The 25,783-nt window shown below is 41.4% G+C and overlaps 3 protein-coding genes across 4 annotated transcripts in view; 2 read left to right on the forward strand and 1 right to left on the reverse strand.

Annotated features, from left to right (window-relative positions):
- Positions 1 to 822: 822 nt before the first annotated feature.
- Positions 823 to 6,674, forward strand: ube2t (ubiquitin-conjugating enzyme E2T (putative)). Its single transcript, XM_067447360.1, has 7 exons — positions 823 to 928; positions 1,125 to 1,242; positions 1,340 to 1,409; positions 5,265 to 5,370; positions 5,508 to 5,606; positions 5,811 to 5,894; positions 6,362 to 6,674. The coding sequence occupies exons 2-7, from the start codon at positions 1,134 to 1,136 to the stop codon at positions 6,479 to 6,481; spliced, it is 588 nt and encodes a 195-aa protein (XP_067303461.1). The 5' UTR covers positions 823 to 928; positions 1,125 to 1,133; the 3' UTR covers positions 6,482 to 6,674.
- An 875-nt stretch (positions 6,675 to 7,549) lies between these two features.
- Positions 7,550 to 17,354, forward strand: zgc:194242 (uncharacterized protein LOC100005854 homolog). 2 transcript variants are annotated; one of them, XM_067447361.1, is made up of 3 exons: positions 7,550 to 7,699; positions 9,038 to 9,475; positions 16,705 to 17,354. In XM_067447361.1, exons 2-3 carry the CDS (start codon positions 9,040 to 9,042, stop codon positions 16,899 to 16,901), a joined length of 633 nt encoding a protein of 210 aa, XP_067303462.1. In that variant the 5' UTR covers positions 7,550 to 7,699; positions 9,038 to 9,039; the 3' UTR covers positions 16,902 to 17,354. The 2 variants fall into 2 exon arrangements, with proteins under 2 accessions (XP_067303462.1, XP_067303463.1); XM_067447362.1 differs by lacking the exon at positions 7,550 to 7,699 and adding an exon at positions 7,729 to 8,899.
- Positions 17,355 to 21,726: 4,372 nt separating this feature from the next.
- The window catches only part of LOC137078990 (leucine-rich repeat-containing G-protein coupled receptor 6), a 119,050-nt gene continuing 114,993 nt past the window's right edge, over positions 21,727 to 25,783 (reverse strand). Inside the window, exons 17-18 of the mRNA XM_067446877.1 lie at positions 24,714 to 24,794; positions 21,727 to 23,530 (exon numbers count right to left, since the gene is read on the reverse strand). Of these exons, the coding sequence (XP_067302978.1) occupies positions 22,281 to 23,530; positions 24,714 to 24,794 (1,331 nt within the window). The 3' untranslated portion in view covers positions 21,727 to 22,280. The remainder of the gene's footprint in view (positions 23,531 to 24,713; positions 24,795 to 25,783) is intronic.

Consider the following 25,783-nt stretch of genomic DNA (forward strand, 5'->3'; position numbering starts at 1 on the left):
TGATATGCTCCCGGTGTGAGTTAGCACTGTGGAGGACGGAATAAAAACCTTGTCGCAGCCGTAATGCGCCGCACACGTGTTCAGTGTAAATGAGGGGTTAGACTAGAGTTTTATCAAAGCAGCTTCTGAGTTCTCACTGGAGACATCCTGAGGTCAATGTGGAATCACAGATATCTGACTTGAGAAGAAAAACTTTTATTTGCATTGCATTTCAAGCTATTTTTGCAACTGCTGTTCTGATATGTGTTTGACTTTTAAAAGTTGTGCTTTTTATTTTTTACTCTCTTCTGGTCTTATTTTTATGTATGTATGCTATTCTTGACCTTCTGTAAAGCACTTTGGTCAGCCTGGGGGCTGTGGGAAATGTGCTATATAAATAAAATTGAACTTGAACTTGAACTTGATATGATGCTGTCTGCCCTTCCACACTTTCTCAGAATTGTGTTTCAAATCAAATAAATCCAACAGGACTAAATGTTTCCTATAGTTGACAATATGCACGATTAGACTATGCTAAATCTGAGGTGAGCTTATTTTTACCTATCACATCAATATGGGCATTTTTAGACTGTATGACAGAACATTTTACGTGAGGATTGATTCAGTTGGAGCAACAAAAAGGAAGAAGAAGAAGAAGAAGAAGAAGAAGAAGAAGAAGAAGAAGAAGAAGAAGAAGAAGAAGAAGAAGAAGAAGAAGAAGAAGAAGACCATAATCAAACTGACAAGTGAATATTGTTTTAAATATTTTTTTCAGGGTGTATGAAGTGAAAGCACTAGAAACTACAATACCCACAATGCACCTGGAAGTAAAACCGCGCGTCGGTCGCACAAATGACGTATAAACATTTAGCGGGCAGAATCAAAACCACACATGGGGGTCGCTCTTTAGTGTTCAGTCAACAAGCAAAACTCGGCAGTAACAACACTAGTAAGTCAAGATATGAAGATAATTTGTCATATAATGGAAACATTTTCTTTTTATAGACGTATTATGTAATATTTTCGCAGTTTTCATATCTTAACATTTGGGCTGTTCTTTAAGGGGGATATATGTGCCATTGCTAATGTGTAAGTTATTGTGCTAAAAGTACTGCTCGCTAAATAAACGTGACGTGTTCATCCAGAGCCTCGTCATGCAGAGGATCAGTCGTCTGAAGCGGGAGATGCAGCTTCTCAGTGCCGAGCCTCCTCCGGGAGTCTCGTGCTGGCAGACGGAGGGACGGGTGGATGAACTACACGCCCGTCAGTCTGCCGTCATATAACATGACATGCACTATCAAAGTATATCTTCAATACTGACAACATCCTCACCTCTGCATTACTCCTGTGTTTGATACAGAGATTGTTGGAGGTGCAAGCACTCCCTATGAAGGAGGCGTGTTCACACTGGAAGTCAACATACCTGAGAGGTGAGACTATTGTACACACTTGGGATCCTGATGGTCAACACTGACTGAAGGCAACGTGTGACCCTGAACCACAAAACCAGTCATAAGGGTCATTTTTTTGTTGTTGAAATTTTGATTTATTCATCATCTGAAAGCTGGATGAGCTTTCCGGTGACGTGTGGTTTGTTAGGATTTTTCATAAAAGAAAATCAAAAAATTTGATCCATACAACGTGTTGTTGGCTATTGTCAGAAATATACCTGTGCGACTTTTGACTGGGTTTGTGGTCCAGGGTCACGTGTAAAAGTTTTAATAATTAAAAGCATTGTACTATATTTTAGTTTAATGCTAATTTGTTCTGTATTGTTTTATATTTTGAGAGGCTTTCATAATGGTAAACAGTATTCACCTCTAAAATATGCACTTTTGAAAAGAAGAAAAAAATGCAGTACGTTTAAAATAAAGTAAGTATATTTAAAATGCTTGCAGCAGATTAATGGCATTTGGTGGTAAAGTGGTTTAACAACTAATATGGGTGTCTAAACTTAGGCCCCTTTAGCATCTTAAACCCTCACGGTCTTGCTCTGAGTCCGCACTTTCACGACGTAATGCCGCTTTGACTGCCGGGTAGAAGTCCTCTGCGTAGCTCGCAAACTTGCAGGCTCAGCTGAAGTGCGCATCGAGGGCGCACCGCAGCCGTAAAGGGGGTGGTCACGAGCACCCTTCTTTAAGCTTAAATGACTAAAAAAATTACAAATTGGAAACCCTACGGCAGGGGTCTTCAACTAAAATTGCTTGGGGTCCAGTAAATGAACCTTCCATACCGGCCGAGGTCCGGACAATTATATACCTAAAAACATGAATTCATGTATTTTTTGCCAAACTAATGAAATTAGTGTAGATTAAAAAATATCTTTATTAAACAAAATATATGTTCTCATATACATCTTTTCATATTGTGAAAGCAAACAGGTAATCCTTCACAAAATGTATCTCATTTTGAGGTTGTTCTGTTTAAGTTGCTTTGGTACAAAATATCTAAATTCAACCAGTAGCCATGTCTTAGAAAAAATATGATGAATATTACTAGCAACTAAAGTGCTTTTTCTGCTGAGCTGAGATAAACAGTAACAATCAATGAACACAAACGCTCCTGGTTAGAAAACAAAACAGAAATCTCATAACATAATTTTGTTCATTCACATGTATAGTTTCTGTCTAACTAAATGTAGGCTATCTTCAGCACTGCTCTCTCTGTGCTTCAAATTGCACTGGTAAAAAATCATTAGCAATATTATCCAGAAACACAAACAGGTAAAAATAAAGTGCCACCAATGTTGGAAAAATTAAAAAGTGCAAGAAACATTTTATCTCTTTATTTCAACTGTTCCTTTAAATCCAGAAAAACGTAAATAACCTCAAATAACATTTCAAAAGGCTGACCCGAGTTGTACTTAAAGATGGAACAGAAGCATAAAAATTCTGGTTGCAAAAAAATAAAAATAAATAATGAAATTTAAAAAGTGCCTCTTCACTGCACGCGCGTCTGAACATAGCAACAGTGAGCATAGTAACGCCTAAACACGGTCGCACACCGGACTGAAGCTCAGCGCCGCATCTCAGGTAGGCTATCTCACACCGGACTGAAGCTCAGTGCCGCATCTCAGGTAGGCTATCTCACACCGGACTGAAGCTCAGTGCCGTGTCTCAGGTAGGCTATCTCACACCAGACTGAAGCTCAGTGCCGCATCTCAGGTAGGCTATCTCACACCAGACTGAAGCTCAGTGCCGCATCTCAGGTAGGCTATCTCACACCGGACTGAAGCTCAGCGCCGCATCTCAGGTAGGCTATCTCACACCGGACTGAAGCTCAGCGCCGCATCTCAGGTAGGCTATCTCACACCGGACTGAAGCTCAGTGCCGCATCTCAGGTAGGCTATCTCACACCGGACTGAAGCTCAGTGCCGCATCTCAGGTAGGCTATCTCACACCGGACTGAAGCTCAGCGCCGCATCTCAGGTAGGCTATCTCACACCGGACTGAAGCTCAGCGCCCCATCTCAGGTAGGCTATCTCACACCGGACTCGTGAGCTCCGTTTTGAATCCACTTCTGACAGAAGAGTTGCACGATGTATTAAATTTATATTATATTTCCCTAAAATCGTCCATGTACATACTGATTTCACCCTGTGCTACAAGATACGCCCATCGTGCAGCTCTTCTATCAGAAGTCGATTCAAAACTGAGCTTGCCCGTATATAATGTGTGCGTCCTGTGTGAGATCCTGAGACGCCCAGCTGACCCCTTTAACTGTCAACGCAACCGTGGCAACATAGGAAAAAACGGTTCTACTGAGCTGCCTGATATAAATGTGATTATTTATTTATTTATTTTTTAAATTGCATTTGGCATTTATTTAGTTCATTACGTTAAAAGGCTTCGCGGTCCAGATGGATGCATGACTGGAGTCCGCCAGTTGGCGACCCCTGCCCTACGGTCTTGTGGACTTAACGGACACGCGCACGCAATGGCCATTGTAAGTCCACAAGACCCTAAGTGCACATGAAGTGTAGTCCTTAGTCCGGAAGGCCCGCTGTCCTGCAGAGTTTAGCTTCAACACACCTAGAAGTTTCTAGTATGCCTAGTAAGATCCTGATTAGTTGGTTCAGGTGTGTTTAATTGAAGTTTGAGCTGAACTACACAGGACTGTGCCCTCCAGGAGCAAGGTTGGACACCCCTGATATATACAGTTATGAGCAAAAACATTATGATCTACTAACGAGGCCACAGGTCTGGGTAGATTAGATGGCAAGGAAACAATCAGTTCTCGTAATCAACTTGTAACTTGTTATGGCAAGGAGACTGCGTCAGAGTATCTAGAATGGCAAGGCTTGTGGGTTGCTTTGGTCAGAAGTTGTGAAAATTGACCAATAGTGTACGAGGAGGGACAAACCACTGACTGGAGACAGGGTGTTGGACGCCTGAGGCTCAATGATGCACGAGGGCACTGAAGGTCTACTGTGGTGCAAGTCACACAAAATTGTAATGATGGTTTTGTCACAACTGTGCACTGTGCTGCACAGAGCAGACCATTCAAATTGTCTACGATGATGCCTGTGACTGTCCACCATCGAAAGTGCTTTTAATGGGCACAGAGCGTAAGAACTGGACCACAGGGCAGTGGAAGAAGGTTATCTGGTCCGATGAGTCCTATTTTCTTTTACATCACGTGGACGACTTTACCGTTTACCTCGGGAACACATGGCAGAGCTATCACTGGGACGACGACAGGCTAGTGGAGGGAGTGTGATGCTCTGGGCAACGTTCTGCTGGTAAACGGCATGTGGGTCAGGCCATTCATGTGAGCGTCAATTTGACGTGCCACCTACCTAAACATTGTTGCAGGTACTTTCAAGAGAACAGACAATGGTGTTCCCAGGTGGAAGTGTCCTGTTTCAGCAGGACAAAGCACACTAACACACTGCACACATTGTTCAGGAATGGTTTGAGGAACATGATGAAAAGTTCAAGGTGTTGCCCTGGCCTCTAAATTCCCCAGATCTCAATCAAATTAAGCATCTGTGGGATGTGCTGGACCAACAAGTTTGATCCAAGGTGGTTCCATCCTCGCAACCTAGGGATTTGCTGCTAATTTCTTGGTTTCAGATACCACAGGTCTCGTAGAGTCCATGCTTCTGCTATGACGTTTTGGCATCATAAGGGGGACCCACAGCATGTTAAAGGGATAGTTCACCAAAAAATGAAACTGTAATGTTTATCTGCTTACCCACCCAGGGCATCCAGATAGTAGGTGTGTTTGTTTCTTTAGTAGAACACAAATGAAGATTTGTTTAACCCCTTTTCTCATGTTTGAAGGTACCCGTTTGAGCCGCCGAAGATGCGTTTCCTGACACCCATCTATCACCCCAACATTGATAATGCAGGACGCATTTGTCTTGATGCTCTGAAACTGCCACCAAAGGTAAAGACTGACAAAATAACTGAATCCAAACCTTTAATGTGAATTGTTTTGCAAAACACAATTTTTGTATGGCACTAGTAGTGATATTTATTCTGACTGTATAACTTTTTATGGTTTTCATGCATTTTCTTTCAAAGGGAGCTTGGAGGCCCTCACTCAACATTTCAACAGTGCTCACCTCCATACAGTTACTGATGGCCGAACCGAACCCCGACGACCCACTCATGGCTGATATAGTGAGTTGACCTACTGCATGCTCCCTCAGTTTTAAAGGTCAAGTCTGTTTGTTTGAACAGCGTGGTGACACACCATTAACTGAACCAGTGTATTAAGTTGGGGATTGATTGCTTTTGTGCTGCTTTCATTATTTCATGAGGCATTCTGATGGTCATTGCTATAAACATTCTTCTTGAAAGTTAATGGAGTGTCTTACTTTTCAGTCCTCTGAATTTAAGTACAACAAACCGCTATATCTAGAGAAGGCAAAGAAATGGACGGCTGAACATGCAATCCAAAAGAACAAGGTATGATTTGTGCTTTAAACCCTGGCAAAGCCTTTAAGGGTTAGTTCACCCAAAAATGAAAATTATGTCATTAATTACTTCCCCTAATGTCGTTCGACACCTGTAAGACCTCCGTTCAACTTTGGAACACAAATGAAGATATTAGTGTTGAAATCCGACGACTCAGAAAAGGCCTTCATTGACACCAATGTCATTTCCTCTCAAGACCCATAAAGGCACTAAAGACGTCGTTACAAAGCCCATCTCACTACAGCGGCTCTACAAATATCTTAATTTGTGTTCAGAAGATGAACGGTGGTCTTTACGGGTGTCGAACGACATTAGGGTGAGGCATTAATGACAGTAATTTCATTTTTGGGTGATCTAACCCTTTAACACACACTGCCGTTACACACATGAGCCAATAGGGGGAGCCATTGTTATTTTATTCACTCTGATTGCACTGTTTCCCTTCTCTTGTGTTTAAGGGTTGTGTGGAGACGGAAGAAAAGACTTCTACGGAGAATAAAAATAAGAAAGCTGCACACAAGAGAGAAGCACTTAGTGCACAGGAGAATTTAGAGCATGCTAAGAAAGTATGCATGTAGTAGGTTTATATTTTACATATGACTGATACATAATGCTTTTAAGTTGTCGTTTATTATACAAATATTTTATTTGTGGTATGGTTATTTTGTTTACTTTTCTTCTTGATGATGTGAATGTAATAAAATATATGGTATGATTATTTTGTTTACTTTTCTTCTTGATGTGAATGTAATAAAACATATTTCAAGTTACAATAAATGTGCATCTTTCTGATTTGTTCATTAATTAATCCTCAATACATTTATAGCATCTGTTGTTTAAAGAGCAGATAAAGCTATACAGATAAAGCTATATTGCAACCTGTTTAAATCACTCATGATTCAGTTTATAGCTGTGTTCAGTATATGAAACTTTGCTATTCTGCTGATGAACAAGTGAACAAGAACTATTTTTTTTTTGACAGTGTAAAACAGTTTAAATGTGACCATGTCTTCATTAGTATGTTAATAAACATACAAAATATAGTGTTGGTAGGCAAAAACTGGATTATTTCTGAAAATGCAATGTCAACATAAAAAAGTGATAGATCTAGGACGGTTCGGTTTGCGTTTAGTGGAGCTCATTTAAGTGACAGGTTGCTCACTTCATCGGAGAAAGGATGAGATGTACCTGAAAGAGGGAGGGGAAGCTATTTTAATGAAAGGTTACGAGGGCATATATATAAAAAAGATGTGCATGGATTAATAATTTATATTACACTGCAATATTCCACACAAATATTGATTTCATTGTGATGTTAGATCGACCCTATAACGAAACAAAAATATATTGCAGTATATTGGAAAATATAATGTAAAACATTAGGCAATAAATGGTATTTAATATTTATATTCTCCGATATATTACAATATATGAAAGCGACATCATTTGTATATTTTGCTATATATTACAGGAATCTATTATATTGTATAATACCATCAATATATTATTCCATGTATTTACAATATATTATAATATAATTTCAAAATAATATATTGGTAAATATATTTTCCTTTCGTAAGGGGAGGGAGTCCCTGGGAATCTACTACAACAATCAGAATGTAAAATATCATTATGGTAGATTTAAAAAAAATATATTAAGTAATGTTCCAGGTACTTGGGATAACTAAATAACGTTTAGACGATGTCTCATTACTGGTTTTGTTAAAACTATATCAATGTGCTGACGCGTTGTTTGCGCAGTCGGTTTCATTTTCACACGGTGCCTTTCACTGCAGGCAAGTAAAGCGAGTCGGAGCACTCGACATACAATACTGTTACTGTTATGACAACAACACGCGTTGACTTGATTAAATGAGTTATTAACTATATTTGTAGTAGGTTATTAAAATCGTCAACGTGTGCTAGTCTACTATATTTTGTAAGACCGTCGCTCTCAGAGAACATGGCAAAGGAATGTCGAAACTAATAGCCTTTAACCCTGAAACCATTTAAACATACATTTGTCTGTAAATTATGTGTTTACATTAGACTAGAACGCAACGCAGAGAATGGACATTGCCTTCTCATTTAGTCCAGCACATGGCGAAACGTTATTGTGCATAGATTACGATGTCCAAAAAAATCCATTCGAGTTTTAGATCTCGACATAGATCTATATGTATAATGCGATAGTTGTTACTCTTACATCTAAATACAAAATGCTGAAACGTGCATGCCCGAGATTCTTGATGTTAGCGAATAAACACTGTTTGCATAGATGGGTTGAATAGGGCGGTGGAACTTTTGTTAAGCATGTCAGAGGTTCTGGAGAAATCAATCTCAAAATCAAAAAGACATTTTGAACATTATTTTGGTCAAGTTAGAGTAAATAATTTTAATAATTTATTGTACAAAATATATTAAATGGTAGATCTGTCCACCCTGTCAGGGACAAAAACCAACAGTTTAAAACCCTTATTCTTATTTACGAGCAATCCTAGTGCCATGTGTTCCCCAGGTAAGTGACGCACACACACCCGGCCATCAACATAATGTAAAAGAAAACGTGATTCATCAGACCAGGCCACCTTCTTCCATTGCTCCGTGGTCCAGTTCTGATGCTCACGTGCCACTGTTGGTGCTTTCGGTGGGGTCAGGGGTCAGCATGGGCACCCTGACTGGTCTGCAGCTATGCCGCCCCATAGAAAACAAACTGCGATGCTCTGTGTATTCTGACACCTTTCTATCAGAACCAGCATTAACTTCTGGAGCAGTTTGAGCTCCAGTAGCTCGTCTGTTTGAGCGGACCACACGGGCCAGCCTTCGCTCCCCACGTGCATAAGCATGTTTTCCCATTTTTTTCAAATCAACTTTGAGAACAAAATGTTCACTTGCAGCTAATATATCCCACCCACTAACAGGAGCTGTGATGAAGAGATAATCAGTGTTTTTCACTTCACCTGTCATATGTTATGCCTGATATACATACATAAATTGTAAGTTTTTGTTTACTTTTTAATACATTATTGGTACTTAGTATTTTACGCTTTTTTTAAAAATTGCATTTAATTCTGCTTTGTAATAACCAATGTTTGTGTATAAAATAAATAATTGTTTTTGTTTTTTGTGCCTAGAAATGCTGTCTAACAAAGTGGGCAAACAGCTGGGTCACCCCACATATTCTTTAACTGGATGGTTGGTGAGTAAGTTCTTTAAATGGCACAATCAGATTTTGGAGGAGAACACAGTGAAATTGTGCAACATACAACCCAACGACACGGTGCTGGAGCTGGGTCACGGGCCGGGCTTCGGCCTGCAGGCGGCCTCGCAGCTCCTCACGGGCCCGAGAGGGAAACTGCTCGGTGTGGACTACTCACAATACATGCATCAGATGGCCAGGAAGCGCATAAAGGAGCAGATCTCCAGAGGAAAGGCTGTGTTGTACTGCAGTGATTTGGTGGCAATGCCAGTAGAGGAAAACACTGTTGACAAGGTGTTCCACTGTAACTGTTATTACTTCTGGCCGGATCTGAAAGCGGGAGTGAGAGCCATTCACAGAGTGATGAAACCAGGTGAGATCACAAGAACTTAAGTTTATTATAAGCAAACTTTAAGAAGTCATATATATTAAGAAGTGAATGAGAATAACAGAAGGTGCATTTACATGGATCACTGTAATCGGTTTAAAAGTCCAATCCGAATGAAAATGCTCCATATAAACACCTCAATCGGAATAAAAATGCCCAAACCGAATGAAAATGTAATCGGTTTGAGAGGGGTGGGATAAACCTGTTCAAGAACCGATCAAGCGAAAAATTTCACCATGTAAACGACCTGACCCGATTACTTTTCAGTGTGCGTGATACACAGCGCGTGCCTTCACCACTGACCGCGCGCCACGCTCACACGCAGGCTATAATGTTGAGTTAATTTTTCTGAGGGGTAAACTTTTTATTTCGTTAGAAGTTATGAAGATAATGTTGGCATAATGACGCAGACATAGCCCGGCTACATCCTCTCATCTTGACAGCGTTTGTCCCAGGCACTTTTTACTTCAACTGCGCCTGACAGAAGAATAGATTTTTTTCTGAGATGATTACACTTTACAACGAATAAATAGCTTTTATAAAACCGTATAAGTCCTGGTGGCCGTGGAGAGTTGCTATGGCATCCGTAAACACATTCCAGAGTCGAGATTTCTGATGCAGCAGACAAACTGTGATTGCGATTGAAAATCAGCACATGTAAACGCCAGATCGGTTTAGATAACGTCCACTAAATCTTTCAATCGGAATTATTTTAATCGAAACGACAAAGAAGTGTGCATGTAAACGTGGCTAGAGTCTGCTGGATTTCTGAACAGTCCATTTAGATTTGTCGATTAAATTACATAATACCTTTGAGTAAAAAGATATAGTGACAGATTAAGTAAACCACAATAAATTAATAGGTAGCTTTTAGGTAACTATTAATTACTGTTAACTATTAATACTTAACTCCCATAATTAGCGCAAAGCGCTGGGACATAGGGGAAAAGTCGGGTAGACCGAACGTAATATGCATACGCATGACATACTGTTTTAATAAATTCACATTTATACAATAATTTAGGCAATAATGCTAAGGTTTTCAAAATGTTGTTGGGTAAATTAATGTCCAAAAAGTTTTCCATTTTTAGTTTGATTAGGGTTGTGTCACAGAAACGCCAGGCTCCAACGTCACGGTATCACAGCGCACACCCTCACCTGAGTGCTAATCACCTCCACCTGCAGCCCTGATCAGCACCCTCATAAGCACGAGCACATTAACACCTCAGTCACTCATTGTGCGGTCTCGTTGGTGCAAGGTACATGTCAACCAAAGCTAAAACAACGGACTCCAGCAAACGTCTGACCTGTCTCCAGCGTCTCCCCTGTAACTCCATTGTTCTCCATCGCCTAGTGTCTCTGTGTTCCTGGTTCTCCATCGCCTAGTGTCTCTGTGTTCCTTGTTCTCCAACGCCTAGTGTCTCTGTGTTCCTGGTTCTCCATCGCCTAGTGTCTCTGTGTTCCTCATTCTCCAGCGCCTAGTGTCTCTGTGTTCCTTGTTCTCCAACGCCTAGTGTCTCTGTGTTCCTGGTTCTCCATCGCCTAGTATCTCTGTGTTCCTGGTTCTCCAGCGCCTAGTGTCTCTGTGTTCCTCGTTCTCCAGCGCCTAGTGTCTCTGTGTTCCTGGTTCTCCATCGCCTAGTGTCTCTGTGTTCCTGGTTCTCCAGCGCCTAGTGTCTCTGTGTTCCTCGTTCTCCAGCGCCTAGTGTCTCTGTGTTCCTCATTCTCCAGCGCCTAGTGTCTCTGTGTTCCTCGTTCTCCAGCGCCTAGTGTCTCTGTGTTCCTCGTTCTCCATCGCCTAGTGTCTCTGTGTTCCTCGTTCTCCATCGCCTAGTGTCTCTGTGTTCCTCGTTCTCCAGCGCCTAGTGTCTCTGTGTTCCTCGTTCTCCAGCATCTGGTATCTCTGTGTTCCTCGTTCTCCATCGCCTAGTGTCTCTGTGTTCCTTGTTCTCCATTGCCTAGTGTCTCTGTGTTACTCGTTCTCCAGCATCTAGTGCCTCTGTGTTCCTCGTTCTCCATCGCCTAGTGTCTCTGTGTTCCTCGTTCTCCATCGCCTAGTGTCTCTGTGTTCCTGGTTCTCCATCGCCTAGTGTCTCTGTGTTCCTGGTTCTCCATCGCCTAGTGTCTCTGTGTTCCTGGTTCTCCAGCGCCTAGTGTCTCTGTGTTCCTCGTTCTCCAGCGCCTAGTGTCTCTGTGTTCCTCATTCTCCAGCGCCTAGTGTCTCTGTGTTCCTCGTTCTCCAGCGCCTAGTGTCTCTGTGTTCCTCGTTCTCCATCGCCTAGTGTCTCTGTGTTCCTCGTTCTCCATCGCCTAGTGTCTCTGTGTTCCTCAATCTCCATCGCCTAGTGTCTCTGTGTTCCTGGTTCTCCAGCGCCTAGTGTCTCGGTGTTCCTCGTTCTCCATCGCCTAGTGTCTCTGTGTTCCTTGTTCTCCATCGCCTAGTGTCTCTGTGTTACTCGTTCTCCAGCATCTAGTGCCTCCGTGTTCCTCGTTCTCCATCGCCTAGTGTCTCTGTGTTCCTCGTTCTCCATCGCCTAGTGTCTCTGTGTTCCTCGTTCTCCATCGCCTAGTGTCTCTGTGTTCCTCGTTCTCCATTGCCTAGTGTCTCTGTGTTCCTCGTTCTCCATCGCCTAGTGTCTCTAGCTGTGTCCCAAAGTGAAGGGTGCGCACTTCCAAGGCCATGCACTTCGAAGGCCAGACCAGGCCACGCCTTCAAAGTGCACGAAGTGCACGAAGGGCGAACCGAGGGACAGGGTTGCCGGGTCTGAATAATAAAACCCCTACAATTGTTATTCAAAAGTATCGGAATCACAGCCAGAATGGGCCAAAATGCGGGGCGCGGGCGGTAGAAATATTGCTTAAGTAAAGACAACTTAACCTGTGGACTATAGGCTACAAACACCCCAAAGCAACAGTAGCCTAAATGCAACCCCATTCCAGACTTGGCAACAATGAACCAAGCGCCGTTAATGGACTAGCTGGTTCTAACAACTGACGGCGGACGTTCGTGAGGAGATTTTAAAAAGAGAAATGGAGCATATACTACTACTTATATATATATATATATATATATATATATATATATATATATATATATATATATATATATATATATATATATACTTTTTTTTGAGCTTTCTATTGGGTTTTGACATGCTTCAAAGCCTGCGACGATGGGCTGGACCATAAGCATGTAAATATGTAGCCGGTTGTCAAATTGCAAATATTAGTTAACAGTTTATTTATTATGTTAAATGTAACTGTTACAATATATTTTAAACATTTAGCCTATATACGTCCAAGTTTGTTTGTTTTTTTGTTTTTTTTAAGTAGGCCTACTTATTTTTATTCAACTCATCATCTCAGATGCATTTTTTATGGCATGCCATGCAGCTGTCGACCGATTCGGCCCCGCAGAGCTGCGGACAGTGGAAATATGCACTCATCCCAGAATCTCTATTGTGCATTATTCCCCATCCCGGTCCAGCTCCAGCTTCTCCCGCTCAGCGTAATGAAAGTGTAGAAAAGTGTTTTCTTCTGGTTTGGCTGATAATAAAAAATTGTTGTTTCTAATGTTAAACTTAAGTTATTTTATTGGTCTATAAATAGGCTATATTGTAAAAAGCCTACGCAGGCTAATAGACCAATTTATTTTCATTTACACATTTTAAATTACATGACAAGAAAATATATGTATAAACATAAATGTGTTTAATGTAGCTACAAATTATAACGTGCATTAGCCAAAAAATAAACAATAGCTAGGCTATAGAAAAAACACTTCTCTTTAATTTAGCCTGTTTGAAGTTAACGAAAATGAACAATAGACAGCAGTTCATTTAATTTACAAATAACTTAATTTAGCATAAAAAATAATAAGCTAGCCATTTAAATTGTTCTGTGTCGGCCACGCATTCAGCCTTTGGAGGATCGATGTTGACCGTCGTCAGTTCATTCATATATATATATAAACTTTATTTTAGCAGCTAAGTCAGCAGTTTTCGTTTGTTTGTATTTTTTCTTATAATTCTGAGTGACAGATGTCACATTTGATTTAGCCTATTTTTCTGTGATATTTGTTTTAGTTACGGTGTTGACATAGGCTACAATAGCCTAGGCTGTAAGAAAAATAAATGATTGCACGGACAATTCCTATCCAGTGTCTCTCTTTCTGTAAGGGAAATTTAAAAGATAGATTCTGGAAACAACATCTAAATTTAGCTGGATCAGTCGGGTCGGGAATAAAATAATTTATAGCGGGTGAGCACGGAGTGAATTTTGCGCGAGCGGAATGGTGCGGTGCGGAATAGCGGGAGCAGGGCGAAAATACAGCGCCCCGCAGATTATATTTTGAAGGCTATTTAAAGAAAGTGTAAGAAAAAAAGAAATAGCGAAAAGGGTGATAATGGACTGATTCATCTTCTTGAGATAATGGTTGAGAAATAAATAGCATTTAAAAATTGGGGAAATTAAAGTTCATCTTGCTCAGGGCAGGGAACTGGGAACTGTGTGCACTAACATTGAACGTTTTATTTACTTCGCTTGCGCTGTTGTGTTTAATAGTACACAGGCTACACTTGAGTTACCGACCGCTACCGTCTTTAACTGGAATCTGATCGAGTGCCGCGGGAATGCGGACCAGTGAAATCCTGTAGTCACCAGTGTGCTATGAATTCTGGGATAGGGAAGGGTGCGAAGTTATGGGAAGGTCCCATCTGCTGTACCCTTCCTTTGCCTGAGAACCGAAGGGCGCATTTTGAAGTCGCTCATGAATTGCGGCAGCCTTCGTCGCACCGCTGTGACGCAATCGCACTTCAAATGCGGCCTTCAGAGGTGCAGCCATCCCTTTGGGACAGCCTACGTAGTGCCGCTGTGACGTAATCGCACTTCAAATGCGGCCTTCAGAGGGTGCAGCCTTCACTTTGGGACAGTCTTCGTAGTGCAGGTATGACGTAATCGCACTTCAAATGCGGCCTTCGAAGTGCGCGCACTTCACTTTGGGACACAGCTTCTGTGTTCCTCGTTCTCCATCGCCTAGTGTCTCTGTGTTCCTCGTTCTCCAGCATCTAGTGTCTCTGTGTTCCTCGTTCTCCATCGCCTAGTGTCTCTGTGTTACCCGTTCTCCATCGCCTAGTGTCTCTGTGTTCCTCGTTCTCCATCGCCTAGTGTCTCTGTGTTCCTCATTCTCCATCGCCTAGTGTCTCTGTGTTACCCGTTCTCCAGCGTCTAGTGTCTCTGTGTTCCTTGTTCTCCATCGCCTTGTGTCTCTGTGTTCCTCGTTCTCTAGCATCTAGTGTCTCTGTGTTCCTCGTTCTCCATCGCCTAGTGTCTCTGTGTTCCTCGTTCTCCATCGCCTAGTGTCTCTGTGTTACCCGTTCTCCAGCGTCAAGTGGTTCTGTGTCCCTCGTTCCCCAGCATCTAGTGTCTCTGTGTTCCTCGTTCTCTAGCATCTAGTGTCTCTGTGTTCCTCGTTCTCCATCGCCTAGTGTCTCTGTGTTCCTCGTTCTCCATCGCCTAGTGTCTCTGTGTTATCCGTTCTCCAGCGTCTAGTGGTTCTGTGTTCCTCGTTCCCCAGCATCTAGTATCTCTGTGTTCCTCGTTCTCCATCGCCTAGTGTCTCTGTGTTCCTCGTTCTCCATCGCCTAGTGTCTCTGTGTTCCTCGTTCTCCATTGTGTTCCTCGTTCTCCATCGCCTAGTGTCTCTGTGTTACTCGTTCTCCATCGCCTAGTGTCTCTGTGTTCCTCGTTCTCCAGCATCTAGTGTCTCTGTGTTCCTCGTTCTCCATCGCCTAGTGTCTCTGTGTTCCTCGTTCTCCATCGCCTAGTGTCTCTGTGTTACCCGTTCTCCAGCGTCTAGTGGTTCTGTGTTCCTCGTTCCCCAGCATCTAGTATCTCTGTGTTCCTCATTCTCCATCGCCTAGTGTCTCTGTGTTCCTCGTTCTCCATCGCCTAGTGTCTCTGTGTTCCTCGTTCTCCAGCATCTAGTGTCTCTGTGTTCCTCGTTCTCCATCGCCTAGTGTCTCTGTGTTCCTGGTTCTCCATCGCCTAGTGTCTCTGTGTTCCTCGTTCTCCATCGCCTAGTGTCTCTGTGTTCCTCGTTCTCCATCGCCTAGTGTCTCTGTGTTCCTCGTTCTCCAGCATCTAGTGTCTCTGTGTTCCTCGTTCTCCATCGCCTAGTGTCTCTGTGTTCCTGGTTCTCCATCGCCTAGTGTCTCTGTGTTCCTCGTTCTCCATCGCCTAGTATCTCTGTGTTCCTCGTTCTCCATCGCCTAGTGTCTCTGTGTTCCTCGTTCTCCATCGCCTAGTGTCTCTGTGTTCCTCGTTCTCCATTGTGTTCCTCGTTCTCCATCGCCTAGTGTCTCTGTGTTACTCGTTCTCCATCGCCTAGTGTCTCTGTGTTCCTCGTTCTCCAGCATCTAGTGTCTCTGTGTTCCTCGTTCTCCATCGCCTAGTGTCTCTGTGTTCCTCGTTCTCCATCGCCTAGTGTCTCTGTGTTACCCGTTCTCCAGCGTCTAGTGGTTCTGTGTTCCTCGTTCCCCAGCATCTAGTATCTCTGTGTTCCTCATTCTCCATTGCCTAGTGTCTCTGTGTTCCTCGTTCTCCATCGCCTAGTGTCTCTGTGTTCCTCGTTCTCCATCGCCTAGTGTCTCTGTGTTCCTCGTTCTCCAGCATCTAGTGTCTCTGTGTTCCTCGTTCTCCATCGCCTAGTGTCTCTGTGTTACCTGTTCTCCAGCATTTAGTGGTTCTGTGTTCCTCGTTCTCCAGCATCTCTCTGCATCTCTCACCTGTGACCACCATTTAAGACCTCAGCTCACCTGCACTGCCTTATCATCTGCTCACATTACTGGTTCCGCTCAATAAAACATACTCACCCTTGTCTCTGCAGTTCTGTATCATAACAGATTGGAGCTTATCTCTGCTGGAAAGTCTGCATGTAAACATAATCAATGCGGCTGCCTTCTCCGAAAACAAAACAAAAAACGAATAGACTTTTTCATTAAAATGATAGTACAAGCATAACGACTGAAGTGAAATGTTAATTTTTTTAAATTGGTATAATATGGTTTTGCATTAATGACACCATGTAGTTCAGAAGTTTACCTGATGATTCATGTGAGGATGATTTGAGAATTAAGCGGTGGACCTAGATTAAAGACATGTCACTCTCAGACAATTATTTCAACATTCAAAACAAAATCTTTTCTGTTCCCCAGGTGGAATTATGGTTACGACTCTCAGGTTAGATAGTGTTAAAAAAGTAGCCTCGAAGAACATGTTTAGCGGGGAGAGCTGGCGTCCTGAGGTCTACATGGAAGCGCTGCAATCCTCTGGGTTCACAGATGTCCGAATGGAGAACAAAAGAGAGAAACTCATCACATTTCAAGCTATTTTTGCTACTGCTGTAAAATAAAATGACTGTGTAATACTGATATGTAATAATATATCTGGCCAGCCAGTCTTTGTCTGGATGGAATGTACTTGAAAAATGATGGCTGTAAACTAACAGATTTGTTCAATCATACATTAAATAATGAATACAACTGGTCTTGGTTTAAAAAATAATAAATGTGTTATGTAATGCATAGATTTAGCAAAATGTCCGGCCCACACTCCCATAGTATCTGTTAGTATAGTTTACGTTGGTGTAAAATAAACAGTTATAGAAATGTAGAAAATAAAGCTAAATCTCCAATCTCCTCCCGAAAATCCTGAAAAAAAAATATGTTGGTGTCTCAGTGACAACTAAGCTCAGATCTAACCCTAACCCACATGCAGAGGGAGCATGTGTTCTCCTGAGGAAGGGATTCTGGCAGACCAATCACAGCGTTTGCAGTCTGTGTAGAATCGACATAGAAGTAAATTGGACTTACTTCAATGGCTACAGCGACATAAAGAGTGCCATAATGGCTGTTTTAGTCGTCAGTGTTTTGGCCCTAAACCATTTAAAGGACAACTCCGGAAATGAACCTAAGGGTAATTTACACATGGTTACCATAGACCGTAAAAAAATATGGACGACTCAACATCATCCTTTTCCGTTTGCCAGATTTGAAGCTTTCAGGCGGCCTGCACGGCGCTGACATCTTGGGACTGAGTCTGCGTAATAGAGAGCAGGAAGTAGAGCAGGAAGTACAGTCGCGATATCAAAAGCCCGCCTACACTCTCACAGATGCAAAACAATTAATTATGTTGGTGTGAAATAAACAGTTATGGAAATGTAGAAATTAAAAGCCAAAGCTCCAATCTGCTCCCAAAAATCCTGAAAAAAGTCTGTTACTGCCTCAGTGACAACTTCCCTCAGAGAAGCCGCCGATCTCAGCTGTCAATCATGACGTCACCCCCCCCCCCCCCCCCCGCGCACTTTTATAGCATCAGATAACTAACTAAAACTTATTTTAAAAACAAACACTTGAAATGAAATCATCGTGATGATAACTGCCTTCAATGACATAAACTAACTTTGGGGAAAAAATATTTGACGTGTAATTTTATTGTTTAGTTTGCCTCGCGTCCATTAGAAAACGGAGGTACGGCTATACTGGGACCGCTCACCGGGGGGCGATCGAGGCGCCAAAGCTTCAGTATCTGAGAGGGGTACTACAGGCCTGATGGTTACTGAGTAGATCGTTCTCTGGGATGCGTTTTCATGAAAATCAAATGTAAAGAGTTTTATCTTTAAAACCGATTAGCTTATAATAAGTGAAATTAAATCGCTAGTTAATACCACTAACAAGGCTAAAAATAGCCTCACAGTAACACGGCAGCATAATGAGGGTCCCTACATGCAAATCGAAGCATTGAGAACTTTGTAAGAGTACAAACAGTTTAATAAGAAGATACTTTATAAACACAGTGCATGTGCGTTTACAGACAGGCGGCATCTTGGAAAACAGTCTCGACGAGTCGAGCTACGAACGGTGTGCTAAAAGTGATGAACTGTGACTTGGAATCTCATATGGTCTGTTGTTTCCAGAAGAAAGCGCTGAACCCAGCAGAGAAAATAAATAAATACAAATACAAATTTCCATGTAATTCGATTTCACAAACTTAATTCCTATCGACCAGCTCAAGATGGCCAGTTTTCCAAGATGGCTGCTGTCCGTATATGCGTAATGTACTGTGTTTATAAAGTATCTAACTTTACAAAATTAATGAGGAGGAGGAGGGTAGTGAATGACGTCCTGTGTCGCTAAAGACACGAGGTATGCATTTAAGGCTTAAAAGGCATGACTCAAAATTTCCTTCCTTGATCTACTCCAAGCTGCTCCAATACTACACACCCACTCATGGTACTCAAACAGTACAAGTGTACTGTACACTTACAAAGTTCTCAATGCTTCGGTTTGCATGTAGGGACCCTCATTATGCTGCAGTGTTAGTGTGAGGCTATTTTGAGCCTTGTTAGTGGTATTAACTAGTGATTTAATATAACTACTCTGTGCCCCATACACAAGTGTTAAAATCTAATTTTAGAGATAAAATTCTTTACATTCGGTTTTTATGAAAACGCATCCCAGAGAATGATCTACTTGTTAACCATGTGTTAATAACCCCTAGGTTATTATTTTTTATCGGAGTTGTCCTTTAAGTCGAATATATTGACATTTTGGCACATCACTCTAAGTGACATATGAGGAGAGATTGTCCATACTCCCATTACCCAATCAGGAAGCTCAAACCGAAGCCAAATGTTTGGTAGAGGAGTGGGCGTGTAGATATGGAGCAGCTTGGAGTAGATCAAGGAAGGAAATTTTGAGTCATGCCTTTTTAAGCCTTAAATGCATACCTCGTGTCTTTAGCAACACAGGACGTCATTCACTACCCTCCTCCTCCTCATTCATTTTGTAAAGTTAGACATCAGCCTGTTTTTAGTATTCCTAAATCAATTCATTATAAATAATATAACAAGAACAAAACAATGATAAAAGAATATCTGTTTTCTCATATATCAAGTATATAGTGCTGTTAATGACCCGAGGTGTGTAACAGTGTATTTTCTTACATACTTCTATATTCACAGTGTATACTGTATATTTTCATGTTCTGTGTACAGTTTGTATACTTGAACTTTTGCACACACAAAAAAAAAAAACTCTAACGGCTCCGCTCCGTCGTTGGTTCAGACAGGTGCATAGACTACAAAAATAGATGATGCCACGCACAATGACATTTGGGGGATTTTTACACTCCACTTCCTGTGAAGTGATTTATCGGTGTTCCCTTTTCCCCTACACAGCTTGCAGTACCCTTCGAACTGAACATGTTCGCTCCTTTGAGAATGGACTGCATTTATATAGCGCTTTTAACAGACCCTATGGCCACCCAAAGTGCTTTACATTTTGCCTCACATTCACCCATTCATACACCGACGGCGATGTCAGCCATGTAAGGCGCCATCCAGCTCGTCGGGAGCAGCTGGGGTTAGGTGTCTTACTCAAGGACACTTCGACACTTGGTCAGGTGGAACCGGGGATTGAACCACCAACCTTTCGGTTTGTAGACAACCTACATGAACTGTCATTGTTCTAACATAGGCTACTTCTTGAAAATGAATGCCGTGTCTTATTTTCCAGCCCTCAGAATTTAAATACAGCAAACCACTATATCTAGAGAAGGCAAAGAAATGGACGGCTGAACATGCAGTCCAGAAGAACAAGGATTTTTTCTTGCAAGGTCTGAGATCAAATGTTTATACACTATTACACACACGCGCCACTGGGGGGAGCCATTGTTATTTTATTCACTCTGATTTCCCTTCTCTCGTGTTGTGTGGAGACGGAAGAAAAGATTACTGAGAATTAAAAAAAAAACAAAAAAACTTGCACACAAGAGAGAAGCACTTTACAGTAACCCAAGAAAATGTGCATGAAGTGTATTTACCAAGCATACAATTCATATTAACTGAATCTCATTTGTATGGTTTCTTTTATATCTGGGTTTATTGTTGATGATATGAATGTAATAAAATTTCCAGATATGCTACATTCACATCCCTCTGAATTGTTCAGTAGTCCTCAAGACATACATTTATGAAACTAATAACTTTATTAAATCATTCTTTATCACATGTGTACAGAAATATTAAAATATTTACATCCAGAATAGTGTCTGTTGTACAAAGATCTTAAAATTTCAATATAAAAAATTACATTTTAATATACATTTAATATAAAAAGAATAGAAATCATTAAGGATAAAAAAAAGTATAGCATGCTAGATCAGAGGTAGTTATATTTTACAATACAATAGCTAGCCTACTTTACAATCTGTAAAAGATCCCGACCAAGCTTTATTACAATCTAATCAAATCACGCATAATTCTTTTTATATCTTCAGTTTATAGCACTGACATGTTCATTTAACTTTTTGCTCTTCCTCAAACCTGTGGGCTTGACGCATGCAGCTCTGAAAATAGATGTTGTAAGGCTCAGACATAGTCCATGCAAGTACGAAAGCTCGATGTCCACGCTGTGTTGCGTTACGGATTGATTACCGGTACGTTTTAACTCATTTTAATACATACTGCATTCTCTGTCAGTTACTGTCAGGTGGGATTTGGTATCAATTAGCACACTGTTTCCTAGGCTACCTGAATTCATGGCACAGACATCTGAAGGTAGCTCTGTTCTCTCGAGGTTTCATATCACCACAATACTTTTTAAATATGTGCAGTGTGACTGGGAGCTTGCAGAGAACTGGCAAAGCATTTTGTGTACTTGCAGAGAGTATGATTCTGGCCTTGTTTTAGCATCACAAAGGTTTGTTTCTCTCTCAAGACACTAGACCATATACATAGTGTATTTACCTTCCCATACATACATACAATTTTTTTTTCTTCTTCTTTTTTGAAAAGTAGAGGCATACAAGTTACAACTTGCAAATAATTACAAGACTTTGATATATACACACTTGGAAATGAATGCATAATGCTTTGAGATACATGACACAAATTGAGCTTTATGCAGAGACCCTTTTCACATTGAAATATTTAGATACATAACTCATTTTACATCAGCAAACATCCCTGTGATAATTTTATAATTAAAGGTATGTTCCAGGTTCAAAACATTAACATTTAAAGCACCAAAAAACGTGTATATATATATATATATATATATATATATATATATATATATATATATATATATATATATATATATATATATATATATATATATATATATATATATATATATATATATATATATATATATATATATATATATATATTGAAACTGTAAATCATTTTAGCTGTGACTACTGTTCTAGGTAGATTCGTTTCTGGTTATGTATTACCAAAATAACTTCTGTTGATGGTTTGTAATGATCTAACTCTGTTTTGTAGATACAGTGTGAATTAAATTTTTTATGCCGATGCACTAATTTACCCTGCAAACTTCCATTGTTCATCCATTATGCCGTTGAGTTGAAATTAAACATGAAATTCTTTTATTTGAAAATCCTCAGTATTCCCTGGATGGTGATATACTGAACCCGGAACATTCCTTTAAGCCTACTTACACAAACAAGTTGCAAAAAATAAATGCGGATTTGTTTCTGAAAGTTGAAGATTGTTGCTTAAATTACTGAATAGTCCACAAGATTGTGTCTCAAAATGTTGTTAGGCTCTTTTTATATGCCATGTAGCAGTTGGGACAGTATATAGCTGTATATAGTCCCACAGTTTATTGTTCGTTAGCTCTGAAGGTTTTAGGGGTCAGTTCATGTGTAGGCTCACGACTTCTCACTCTCAGAGAGTCCTTGAAAACGTTAGAGTTTAGGAGAAGACTTAAGAATGAGCTGAGAGAATCGGGGAGTGGTAGACTCTAGAAAAGAAGGTGCCATTATGAGTTTCCAGTCCACTGCTCCTAAACTGCTCCTGCTCTTTGGCAATGAGTTCTGGTGTTGACCTGACCAGGTTCTCTCCAGCGTTCTCCCTCTCTGTTGAGGGTTTCATCTGCATCTGGCATGGGATGAGAGGCACAGAGGGTGGGCAAGAAAACCGTCCGCCTGTCTCTGGGTTTGGTGCTGATGAACTCTCGAACACTGCATCCGCTTCAGCAGCAAAGGACACCAGGGCTTGAGTGGAGTCATATGAGCTTTTCTCAGTGTCAACCGAGACGAAGGAATCGAGGTTGCGTTCATGATGGTGGTGAGCTCTGCTAAAAAGAAGACGTGCATCTTCACGGAAGTGTGGATTGAAGATGAGGTAGAGTAAGGGGTTGATGCTTGCAGGAAGAGGCAGAAGTACCAGGACGACTGATTTGACAACCTCCTCACTCACAGGAAAGAGTCCCAGAAGGGAGGAGAAGGTGAGGAAGGCTACGGGGCAGTAGAGCAAGCAGTTGGTGAAGATGAGCCAGGCCACGTGCTTGATCATGGCACAATCCCAAATGCTGTCGAAGTCACCCTTTATCAGGTCCCAGTACAGTTTGATGTAAGTTCCGGTGATCACCAGGAAACACAGGGAGTTCATCATTATCAGAGCGACCATAAAACCCAACGTGGAAGGTTCGCCATCAGGCAGAGGTGACGGCGTGCAAAGTGGAGTTGCCCCGTACTCCCCGACCCCAATTAGCGGCAAAGCGGCGACTGCCAACGAAAGCGCCAAGCATGCCACAGAGGCGACTCGCACGCTTCCAAGGGAGGGCGACTTTCCGTAGGCGCGAGCACACGACACGGATACGCTGCACTGCACTGCAGCCAAAGTCAGGAAGAGTATGGAGCCCTCCGAGGCTAGTACTGAAAGAAAGCCTGTTGTTTGGCAGCCTGCACCCATTTCCCATTGAGCTCCGTGAAGGGCGAACTCTCCAAATGTCCGGGCATCGACCAATGCCAAGGTGCCGGTACACAGGCCCGTAAGCAGGTTGGCACTGCTGATGGTGCCGATGATGAACTTAACAGGGGAGAGATAGCTGGGGGATGCAAAGACAGTCAAGAGGAGAAGGCTGTTTCCCGTCAGCGAGACCAAAGAGATGAGCCACATGCCAAGCCGTACCACCCAACTGTCAAACAGGTTATCACAGGGTTTAAATGGACCTGAAGGGGTGAAATTATAAATTAGGATTGAGCATTATGCCAGAAAGAACATATTAACTTGAGGCCTATTCACACTAGGAGACAGATTTAAACAGAGCAAAGAGAGCATTTAGCATGAGAGCAAAATTCCCAAAAAACGCTGATGGGAGTGGAAAGTTTAGCTTGTGATCTACTGACAACATGCAAATAATAAAAAAACACAGACATAGCCGGATAATTTCCATAATGACCCACACAAACTACCAGTTAAAGGGTTAGTTCACCCAAAAATGAAAATTCTGTCATTAATTACTTAATTACTACTAATGTCGTTGGACACCCGTCAGACCTCCGTTCATCTTCGGAACACAAATGAAGAGATGTGTTGAAATCTGATGGCTCAGAAAGGCCTCTTTCAAACAAGGTCCTCTTTCAAGACCCATAAAGGCACTAAAGACGTCGATACAAAGCCCATCTCACTATAGTGGCTCTACAACCATTTTATGAAAGTTTATTTTTTGTGCGCAAAAACGATTTCAAAACAAAGCTTTGAACGGTTATGAATCAGCGTATCAATTCATGTTTCGGGTCGTGTGTCAAACCGTCAAACTGCAACTGAAATCACGTGACTGTCGATCTAAACAGCTGATTGGAAACGCTGATTCATAACTGTTCAAAGCTTTGCTTTGAAATCGGCCCATCACTATATAAGTCGTTGTTTAGTTTTTTTGCGCACAAAAACTATTCTCGTCACTTCATAAAATGATTGTAGAGCCGCTGTAGAGAGATGAGCTTTGTAACGTCTTTAGTGCCTTTATGGGTCTTGAGAGGAAATGACATTGGTGTCAATGAAGGCTTTTCTGAGCCGTCGGATTTCAACAAAATAGCTTCTTTTGTGTTCTGAAGATGAGCAAAGGTTTTATGGTTGTCAAAGGACATTATGGTAAGTAATTAATAAAATAATTTTCATTTTTGCATGAACTAAAACTGTTTAAGGGCTGGTACATTTAGGCAAACATATCGGCACATTTCTTAAATTTTCCTTTAGTTGGTAATCAAATGACACTAAGCTGAAGTGTTGGAGGAGTGATTTTTTTTCTTTAAAATGCTTGTTGTTTAGTTTGTACTCGATATGAACAGGCTTTCATAATCTTTGTGACTTACATGTGACCTAGAGTTGAGATGTGCTGCTGATTGAATTTACCTGGGATGGGGGTACACTGTATGCTGGTTTGTAGTTTGGACTCTTCAATAGCTAACTGGAATTCCTCTAAGTCAAGGTCATCTGCAAGTGAACACATGAAACGCATGAGGCACCTTTGGTTTGTGCATTTATGGCAGTATGATGAAATGGTCTTCAGTGTTCAAGATGGCATGATGCACTCAGTTTGGCAGAAGATAAATCACCATGTTCAGGACTGGAACAGATTAATTTATCTAAGGGCTTTAGCGCCACTCAACACCGAACACATCTCAGTTGCAACTTTCCATTTCTCCTTCAGAGTGCAATCAATCATCAGGCTTTGTTCACGCTCTGGTTTTGTTATTTTCCGATAAGCCAAATGGTATGTTTTGGACCTTGAATTGTTAATGTTTATCTAATTTCCCATGGAGTGCAATTACGAAGGGCTCCTTTCAAGTCTGAAACCTGATCAGATCACATAGGGGAACGCATGGAGAAAAGACACATTTTATTTAATCTGTCAAATACCTGTGGTTACTGTAAGGCCCTGACATGTTTCTACTGTGCTAATTAAAGATGAAGAGACTGGCAGATAGGAGAGAGCAAATAAAAATAGACGCGCACACACACACAAACACACACACTCTATGGAAAACCGCTACAAGTGGTGCTTTTATGTTCCTTTTACTTGAGGAACGTGTTTGTGTAAGGCCAATGTTTTCATTTCTGGCAACGGGGACTTTGATAAAAGGTTTACTGTACAAACTTAAGTAACTTGTATAGATATTGCAGTTTTGCCATGATAAGTTAAAATAATTTAAACTTAACCAACTGCTTTATTCTAGCTGGTTACATGTCTATTAAGAAGGTGAAGAGACCACCTCAGAAAGTCCAAAACCATTTTGATATACACTCACCTAAAGGATTATTAGGAACACCATACTAATACTGTGTTTGACCCGCTTTCGCCTTCAGAACTGCCTTAATTCTACGTGGCATTGATTCAACAAGGTGCTGAAAGCATTCTTTAGAAATGTTGGCCCATATTGATAGGATAGCATCTTGCAGTTGATGGAGATTTGTGGGATGCA

The sequence above is a fragment of the Pseudorasbora parva genome, chromosome 6, assembly GCF_024679245.1.
Source record: "Pseudorasbora parva isolate DD20220531a chromosome 6, ASM2467924v1, whole genome shotgun sequence".
NCBI lineage: Eukaryota > Metazoa > Chordata > Actinopteri > Cypriniformes > Gobionidae > Pseudorasbora > Pseudorasbora parva.

Coding starts and splice junctions, on each gene's coding strand:
- ube2t (XM_067447360.1), top strand. CDS start 1,134: ATGCAGAGGATCAGTCGTCTGAAGCGGGAGATGCAGCTTCTCAGTGCC. Junction 1,410..5,264: donor GAAGTCAACATACCTGAGAG/GTGAGACTATTG, acceptor TCATGTTTGAAG/GTACCCGTTTGAGCCGCCGA. Junction 5,895..6,361: donor ATGCAATCCAAAAGAACAAG/GTATGATTTGTG, acceptor CTTGTGTTTAAG/GGTTGTGTGGAGACGGAAGA.
- zgc:194242 (XM_067447361.1), top strand. CDS start 9,040: ATGCTGTCTAACAAAGTGGGCAAACAGCTGGGTCACCCCACATATTCT. Junction 9,476..16,704: donor TCACAGAGTGATGAAACCAG/GTGAGATCACAA, acceptor TCTGTTCCCCAG/GTGGAATTATGGTTACGACT.